Source organism: Monodelphis domestica, chromosome 1, assembly GCF_027887165.1.
Source record: "Monodelphis domestica isolate mMonDom1 chromosome 1, mMonDom1.pri, whole genome shotgun sequence".
NCBI classification, from domain to species: domain Eukaryota; kingdom Metazoa; phylum Chordata; class Mammalia; order Didelphimorphia; family Didelphidae; genus Monodelphis; species Monodelphis domestica.
Genome location: NC_077227.1, coordinates 32,305,931 through 32,314,980, shown reverse-complemented (window position 1 = coordinate 32,314,980; position 9,050 = coordinate 32,305,931). Strand labels below are relative to the sequence as shown.

Here is a 9,050-nt window from a genome sequence, read left to right as displayed (position 1 = left end):
GATGGTCACTGTTGTAAGAGAATCCTCATCTAAAACCCAAACCCAAATAACCTAAAGCGGAAAATCGCAGGCTTTGATCTGCATTCGGACTCCCACAGCTCTTTCCCCGGGGGTGGCGAGCACTCTTTGTCTGAAGTCCCTCCTGAAGAACCGTCCTGGATCGTTGCACTGCTGAGAGGAGCTGAGTCTAGCACGGTGGATCATTCCACAACGTCTATGGCTGTTACTGTGGACGATGTTGAGATGAATACTTGGGAGCAGCGGCTCCCCCAGCCCTCGGTGGCTCTCCCCCCACCCCAGCTTTTCTATAGTAAGACTTGCCTAAGAAGCGGTCCCGTGTGTGTCAGAGAGACGGGAGACTCCCCGTCTGGGGATCCTTAACAAATAAATGATCTCGCCTCTCCTCCTCCATAAGTGGGAACACTTGTTCCTTTATACCCTACAGGCTTGTTTGAAGGCAACGCAGTAAACCTTGAGGAAAAGTGCTATAGAAATCCTAGCATCATAAGAGGAAACTTGGAGGTCCTCTAAGCCCGGGAGTCTTCACCAGGCGTCCTCAGTCCTCCTAGGGGTCCTTGGGGAGATTTCAGGGGCTCGTGAACTTGGGTGGGGCAAAAAATTACAGTTTGATAACGTCTAGCTGATGTGATCAAGAATGAATGCAGGCAATAAACCACTGCAGAATTAGGGTTCGCCAGACTGCCAAAGGGATCTGTGCCACAAGAAAGGAGATTCGGAGCCCTGGATTTAGTCCACTTGCCCTTAGTTTACAGATGAGAAAACTAAGCCCCAGAGAGGCTCTTTTTACCCAATTTACAGATGAGGAAACTAAGTCCCAGAGAGCCTAATTGACTTAAGTCACTTTCTCAGCCTTAGTTTTCTCATCTGTAAATTGGGGGTTGCAGCTAAGGCTGGGAGAGTGACTTAAGTCAATTAGGCTCTCTGGGACTTAGTTTCCTCGTCTGTAAATTGGGAGTAATAGCCCCGGTTTCTCAGGGTCTCTGGGAGGATAATAGACATAAATATAAAACACTTTGCAAACCTTCCATCTAGGTAAATGCTGGCAATGATGATGGTGGTGGTGGAAGGGTCCAAAGAGGAAAAGGAGATCTTATGCCCAACTTTGGTGCCCAGGAGGGAAAACTGAGGCACAATTTCCTTGGTTTCCCCCAGGATGTGAGATGTGCAAAACCCTCCTCTAAGCCATTAATTCTGGGCCCTCCCCCTTGTTCTTCTCTGCCTGCCCCCCCCCCAGCCCTCCCCATCCTGCCTGCCTTCTCTCCGGGGTGTCTCCCCTGGTGCCCTGGTGACCTTAGTCCTGCCAAGTAGGAGAGGAGGGAGGGATCTTCGGAAGGAGAGAAGGGCGGGAAGAAGGAGCATAAAAGGGGCGGAGGTCCAGTCTTTGCCCCGAGACCTGATTGAGGTCGGACCTGGCCATGGGTGCTCTGCTGCTGGGTCTCCTGCTGGTGGCCTGGGGGACCGCAACGATCGCAGTCTCCCTGGCCCTGCCCTCCTCGCCTTCTCCCCTGGCTTACATGCTGAAGCTCTACCGTGGGCACCAGCCCCGTGCCTCCATCGTCCGCAGCCTGCAGTCGCAGGGTAAGGGTGGGCAACAACTTGGGCGGGGGGAGGGGGGCACCCGCGGGGCTGGAGCTCAGAGGGATGGCCGGTCCCGGCTCATCTCGGTAAGGGCAGGGGCGGGGCTGGGTGCCATCTCCTACGATCTCATTCTTTTTTGGCAGAGGGACCCCGGCGGGCATCACGTATTTCAGCATCCTTGGCATCTCGGGAAACAGGAGTCCTTGTCTGAGGGCTGTAGTCTTGGGGTCTGATGGGGAGCTCGGGTGTCAGGTGGCTTCGGGGGAGGGCGCCCAGAGGAAGCGGGGCAATCGAAGGCGTCTGTTTCAGGGACGGCCCCGGGGAATGGGTGCCCTGGGCCTGGAAGCTGTCTATCTCGGGGTCGAGACCCCAGGATTTAGTAGGAGGCCGGCAGCATTGAGGAGGACGCACAGGGGTCTGAGGAGGTGTCGGTGGGGTCCCCGGGTTAGGTTAGGGGCATCTCAGAGGCGGGGCTGTTCCACGGTAGGAATAGTTCGCGTTAGAGACGTCCTAAGATTTGCGGTAAATGATCCAGGGGTGTTGCCTGATTAGGGGAGTCCCGAGGGGAGGGGGTGACTAGGATTTGGGGGGCGGCGTCGCAGGCTAGGGGATCAGGGGCCACTAGCCACCTGGACCACCTCTGTTCCACGGACGGGTACTGGGGAGAGGCCGGGGTCCCGGGAGTCCCGCCCCTCACTTAACTGAGGGTCCCGGGAGCCTAATCCACATCCCGCCGCCGCTGGGGGCGGGGCACTGCCCCTTCCCAGCCCGAGGACCCTTTCTTCCCTCGGCTTTCCCTGAGGCCAGACTACAGCCGGCCCCGGGGGCTCCCCCGCAATCCACATCCCTAATCTGAAAGAAACCACGACCTCCTGTCACTGACCCCTGGGCCAGCGCCTAGAGGGGGAGGGAGAGGTGAGAAAGTCCCGTTTCCTCTCCCCAGTCCTACTCCCGGGTCGGATCACTCCCGCGCCCTCCTCTCTCGGGTCATCTGGGTTTGCCGACAAGTCTAGGAGAGCCTGGCCCCCGGGGGAAACGATTTCCTTCGGGAGACCTCTGGTCACCCCGGAGCTCGTCTAGACCTTCTGACCCAAGCCACGAAGCCAAAGTCCTTCGCCCTCCGCAGACTCTTGGAGTGATAGGAGGTCACGCTATAGGGGGCGGAGGGGGGGCTGGGGAATAACTTGCTGGTTGCCCCCCCCTCCTCTCCCCCCCGCCCCCGCACTAGATTTCTGGATTGGCTTTTCTAAACGTGCGTGTGTGTGTGTACAAATGGTAGAAAGCCCAGGGCCTTTGGAATCAAAGAACTTGGGAGGGATGCCCATCACCCTGGGCCTCAGTTTCCTCATCTGTAAAATGCGGAGGTTGGACAAGCGGGTCTTGTGGTCGCTTCAGTTCGAGTTGAGGTCTACGAGTCTAAGATCTGTTTCTGGAGCCAACTGTGAATGAGACTGTCAGTGAACAAACACTTATTAAGAGCCTACTATGTGCCAGGCACTGGGCTAGGCCCCCAGGGTAAAGACTGGCAAAACCAGCCCCTGCCCTCCAGGAACTGGGGTTCTAGGAACACCGGATAGCAGTGGATGAGGGCAATAAGCCTCGCTGGACTGGTGGATGCCCTTCCCGGGGGCTCCCTCCTTGGCGATCAGCCTCCATTCCTTCCTTCCTTCGGAGAGGATGGGCGTCCCCTGGCATCTGGCCCTTACTTTGGCTCCATATTTCCCCTCTTGGGTAGAAAATGAGGCTTACTGGGTCGGGTCGGGTCGGGTCGGGTCGGGTCGGGTCGGGTCGGGCGGGGGGTGTTTGGAAGGAAATGAAGAAAAACTGAAGGCATCACGAGCCTTAACCGTCTAATTCAAGTCTCTGGGCTGCTAAGTGGCACCAGCGCTTCCCACGCCTCTTGGGAATAAGCTGCCCAGGCGCTGACCCAATCATGCCTGAAGGAGGGGAGGGAGGGATGGAGAGGCGGAGCGGCCAGCCAAAGGAGAAGAGGAGGGAGACGATTCTAAGCTCCATTTCCCAAATCGGTGTCTCTCAGAGCCCGAGGATTGGCCTCGGGGACCTCCTTGGTCCCAGAGGTCCTCGGAGGGGTGCCCACTTCTGTCGGGCTGGGGGGAGGGAGAAGGCTTTCTGAGGTGCCCACCTACACCCGCTGAACTGGTGAATTCTGCCTTTAGCAGCCCTTCTCTGCCTGCAGACTCCTCCAAGTGAGAGAAGGTGGGAAGCTAAGTCTGGACTGTCCCCGTGGTGTGCCTCTGTGGTGTCTGGGGCGGATTGGGAATCCGGGGTCCTTGGTTCAAATCCTGCCTATATCCCCTGTCCCAGTCTTAAAGCCAAAGAGGATTAGAGTGGATTCTAACTTGCGGAGGTCTCCCAGCTCCCACAGTCTCTGAATGTACTTAATTTGTATAATAAATAGCTAATATTTATATGGCACTCGGTCTACAGAGAGTTCTAGCATAGTATCTCAACCCCAAGCGGGAGCTGCTATTTGTTGATGACTTTCAGTTATTTTCAATCGTGTCCAACTCTTCATGACCCCATTTGGGGTTTTCTTGGCAAAGATACCAGAGTAGGCTGCCGTTTCCTTCTCCAGCTCATTTAATGGAAAAGGAAACTGAGGCAAACAGGGTCAAAGTGACTTGGCCAGGGTCACACAGCTGGGAAGTGTCAAAAGCAGGATGGAAGCCAAGCCTCCTAACTCATGCCAGGCTCAGTGCTCTAAACTCACATTTCTATAGTATTTTTTTAAACCCTTACCTGCTGTCTTAGAATCAATATCGTGTATTGGTTCCAAGGTAGAAGAGCAGTAAGGACTAGGTAAGTGGGTTGCTATCTCCTTCTCCAGCTTGTTTTACAAATGAGGAAACTGAGGCAAACAGGGTTAATTTGCCCTGGGTGACACAACTAGACGTGTCTCGGGCCACAGTTGAGCCCAGGACCTCCATCTCTAGGCCTGGCTCTCAATCCACAGAACCACCTAACTGCCCCCTTTCTTTGGTATTTTTTAAATTTTTTTAAATTTTAAACATTATTTTATTTGATCATCTCCAAACATTATTCACTGGAAACAAAGATCATTTTCTTTTCCTCCCCTCCCCCCCCCACCTTTCCCTCTCCCATAGCCGACGCACGATTGCACTGGTTATCACATGTGTTCTTGACTCGAACCCATTTCCCTGTTGTTGGTATTTGCATTAGAATGTTCATTTAGAGTCTCTCCTCAGTCATATCCCCTCCACCCCTGTAGTCAAGCAGTTGCTTTTCATCGGTGTTTTTACTCCCACAGTTTATCCTCTGCTTATGGATAGTGTTTTTTAGATCCCTGCAGATTGTTCAGGGACATTGCATTGACCCTAATGGAGAAGTCCATCACCTTCGATTGTACCACAGTGTATCCGTCTCTGTGTACAATGTTCTCCTGGTTCTGCTCCTCTCGCTCTGCATCACTTCCTGGAGGTTGTTCCAGTCTCCATGGAATTCCTCCACTTCATTATTCCTTTGAGCACAATAGTATTCCATCACCAACATATACCACAATTTGTTCAGCCATTCCCCAATTGATGGGCATCCCCTCGTTTTCCAATTTTTTGCTACCACAAAGAGCGCAGCTATGAATATTCTTGTACAAGTCTTTTTCCTTATGATCTCTTTGGGGTACAAGCCCAGCAGTGCTATGGCTGGATCAAAGGGCAGACAGTCTTTTAGCACCCTTTGGGCATAGTTCTAAATTGCCCTCCAGAATGGCTGGATCAATTCACAACTCCACCAGCAATGAATTAATGTCCCCACTTTGCCACATCCCCTCCAGCATTCATTACTTTGCATAGCTGTCATGTTAGCCAATCTGCTAGGTGTGAGGTGATACCTCAGAGTTGTTTTGGTTTGCATCTCTCTGATTATAAGAGATGTAGAACACTTCTTCATGTGCTTGTTAATAGTTTTGATTTCTTTGGCTGAGAACTGCCTGTTCATGTCCTTTGCCCATTTATCAATTGGACAATGGCTTGGGTTTTTGTACAATTGATTTAGTTCTTTGTAAATTTGAGTAATTAAACCTTTGTCAGAGGTTTTTATGAAGATTGTTTCCCATTTGTTGCTTCCCTTCTGATTTTGGTTACATTGGTTTTGTTTGTACAAAAACTTTTTAATTTGATGTATTCAAGATTATTTATTTTGCATTTTGTAACTCTTTCTAAGTCTTGCTTGGTTTTGAAGTCTTTCCCTTCCCAAAGGTCTGACATGTATACTATTCTGTGTTTACCCAATTTACTTATAGTTTCCTTCTTTATGTTCAAGTCATTCACCCATTCTGAGTTTATCTTGGTGTAGGGTGTGAGGTGTTGATCCAAACCTAATCTTTCCCACACTGTCCTCTAATTTTCCCAGCAGTTTTTATCAAATAGTGGATTTTTGTCCCAAAAGCTGGGATCTTTGGGTTTGTCATATACTGTCTTGCTAAGGTCTCTTGCCCCCAGTCTATTCCACTGATCCTCCTTTCTGTCTCTTAGCCACTACTTTATAATATAGAGATCTGGGACTGCAAGGCCCCCTTCCTTTGTGTTTTTTTTTTCATTATTTCCCTTTCTTTGGTATTCTAAGCTCTACACATCTATTTCCTCAGAAGGTTGAAAGGCAGCACAGTACAGTGAACAGCACTGACTTAGAGTCAAAGGACCCGAGTGCAAATGCTGCCTGTATTTCATCTCTCTGGAACATTTCCTCATTTGTAAAATGAGGGTGTTGGATTAAATGGTCTTTAAGGTCGATTACAGCTATGAATCTCTGTAGGGAGTGTCAGCATTATCATCTATGTTAAAAAAGAAACCAAGGCAGAGAGGCTCAAATGTCACAATCAAGAGCAGCAGAGCCAAGGTTTGAAACCAATTCTTCCAACGCTAAATTTAGTGGGATTTTTCCTCATTAAGTGGAAGGATTGGGGTTCCCCCTCCATTATGCCCCAGCTGCCTCCAGCAAACCAGCCCGAAGAGGACCTTTGTTTTCTTTGGGAGGGAAGAGTCCGCTTGGTATGGGTGGGCTCATGGGTCTTGCTCCTGGAACCCGGAGGCAGCCTCCTGCTCACCCCATTCCCTTCTGTTTGCTTTTCTGCCTAGATGTGGTGATGGTGAGCCAACACTGGACTTTTGCCTTTGATTTTTCCTTCTTGAGCCAAGAGGAAGACCTAGAGTGGGCCGAGCTTCGGATCCAGCTGCCCCCGTCGGCGGAGCCTCCTGCAGAGGCCCCGCTCTTGGTAGAGATCTTTCACCAGCCAAGGTGGGAGCTGGAGGACAACTCCTCGGCCCCCTGCCTCGAGCGCCGGCAGCTGGCTTTGTTTGTGGTCACGGCCTCCCAGGTCACCTTCTCCGCTGACGGCATGGTCCTGGAGGTCACGGAGCCCCTCTCCAGGTGGTTCAAGGCCCTGAGTGACCCGGAGGAGATGCTGGCCTCAACAGCGGAAGGGATGGCTGCAGCGGGCCCCGACTGCAGGCGCCGGCCCCCAGAGCCTCCCGTCTCCAACGTGCTGCTCATGCTCCACTCCAACCTCTCCAAGGAGCAGAGGCGCTGGGGAAGCTCCACGCTGCTGTGGGAGGCCGAGAGCTCCTGGAGGGCCAAGGAAGGCAGGATCTCACAGGAGGAGAAGCACAGGCGACACCCTCCTCGACACCGGAAGTGGACTGAGCACCAGCACTGTAGGAAAGTGAGGTTCACAGTGGACTTTAACCTGATAGGCTGGGGCTCGTGGATCATCTACCCCAAGCAGTACGAGGCCTTTCGCTGCGAGGGAGAATGCCCCAACCCCGTGGAAGAGAAGTTTCGGCCGACCAACCATGCCTACATGCAGGTACCGTCCCAGAGGGTGGGCGTGCGTGTGCCGGAGGGAGATGAGAGGGGCAAGAAAGCCTGGCGGAGCTCTAGCTCGGCGGCCAGGCTGAGCCCACATTAATTCCTAAATGGGAGCTGACTTGGGTCTAGAGTTCGGAATAGCTGACAGAACTTACAGTGGCTCCTGTCTCTCTCAGCTGCCTAAACAGTGGTGGGGAGAGAGCAAAAGGGGGAGAGGCGGGAAAGTGGGACAGAAGAAAAGGGACGGATGTGGTCTTAGAGTGCTTTACAATCGGCATCCAAGGCACCGTCCTGGCCAGACTCAGCGCTAGGTAAGGGTGAGCATCCTCAGATCATGCCTCGCACAAGGGAGACGTTAAGGACAAACCTGGGTCTCCTGTCGAAGTCTTTGGGACCGAGTCCGCCCTCCTTCTCTCCCCTGCAGAGCTTGCTGAAGTTCTACCAGCCCCAGCACGTGCCCTCCACGTGCTGTGTTCCCGTGAAGACCAAGCCCCTGAGCATGCTGTACTCGCAGAACGGCAACGTCTTCCTGGATCACCACAAGGACATGATCGTAGAGGAGTGTGGGTGCCACTGAGGAGACGCTCAAAGACGCTACGGGTTATTTCAGTTTAACTCCCAACTCTCCGTCGGTGGTGGAGTGCGGCTGGGCTGTGGAGGGCCCGGAGGGCGCCAGTCACTGGGCTTACACGGCTTCCCAGATTCAGTGCCCACCGGAGACGACATGATTTGAATCTGGCTTAAGAGACCAGTTTTGGAGACAATGGAGCACACGAGCTCCAGGTCAGGGGCTGGCCCTGTTTCTTCTTCATGGAAGGGGTCTTTTCTGGGGCTGGTACCCCAGGATGGTGCTGGGGAGGACGGGAAGGGGAAGCTGTGTGAGCATGAGCTGGTCTCTGCCAAGGAACTGTACAGAGCAATAAAACATGAAGCTTCTCCCAGGGGGCTCTCTGGCATTTAATGGAAAAAGTAAAAACCTTCTCTGGGAGGTTTGGGCATAGACGACTTTGGAAGATGGAAGCAAGGTGCTGCCACCTTCTCCACTGGTGCTTGGGCCCCTAGAGCCCCCAGGGGAAACACAATGCATGCCTGTCTCAAGGTGACAGTATTTCTTAAAGTGGCCTTTAAGGGGGCTTCCCAAGTTTCCGAGCTGATACAGCCCAAACAGCCCTGGCCTGAGGTTCTGAAAATCTGAATTCAATCAGTTCTACCATTTACTAGTGAACTGACTTTCCCTCCCCAAGCCATGGTTTTCTCATGTGAAATGATGGGCGTGGGCTATGTAATTTCCAAGGCCTTTTCCAATGCGGACATCTTATTCAAGGTGGTGATGATTAGAATTCAGGGCTGGAAGGGACTTCATGGACCAAGAACACAATCCCTTCTTTTTAACGATGTGGAGGGAAATTGAGGCCCAGAGTTTAAGTGATTTGCCCAGTGTCAAACAGCCAATAAGTGGTGGAATGTAGACTCTCCTGTCCTGCTGGAGTGAGCTGAGGACACCAAGAAAAATTGCCTTCTGATTTTAAGATAGCATATTTCCACAGTGAGTAAAAGCTTACAAATCCTTCTTTCTTCACAATCGTCCTTTGAGATATATTTGTAGG

General features: G+C 52.3%; 1 protein-coding gene across 1 annotated transcript; it reads left to right on the top strand.

The window, feature by feature from the left end:
• The first annotated feature begins 1,372 nt into the window (after positions 1-1,372).
• NODAL (nodal growth differentiation factor) lies at positions 1,373-8,748 on the top strand. Its single transcript, XM_001374963.4, has 3 exons — positions 1,373-1,599; positions 6,714-7,441; positions 7,868-8,748. The coding sequence occupies exons 1-3, from the start codon at positions 1,437-1,439 to the stop codon at positions 8,018-8,020; spliced, it is 1,044 nt and encodes a 347-aa protein (XP_001375000.1). The 5' UTR covers positions 1,373-1,436; the 3' UTR covers positions 8,021-8,748.
• The last annotated feature ends 302 nt before the right edge of the window (positions 8,749-9,050 follow it).

Bases quoted from the DNA above. Each gene is read 5' to 3' on its own strand.
- NODAL (XM_001374963.4), top strand. From the start codon at position 1,437: ATGGGTGCTCTGCTGCTGGGTCTCCTGCTGGTGGCCTGGGGGACCGCA. The intron at 1,600-6,713 runs GTAAGGGTGGGC...TTTTCTGCCTAG, and splicing joins CCGCAGCCTGCAGTCGCAGG to ATGTGGTGATGGTGAGCCAA. The intron at 7,442-7,867 runs GTACCGTCCCAG...TCTCCCCTGCAG, and splicing joins CCAACCATGCCTACATGCAG to AGCTTGCTGAAGTTCTACCA.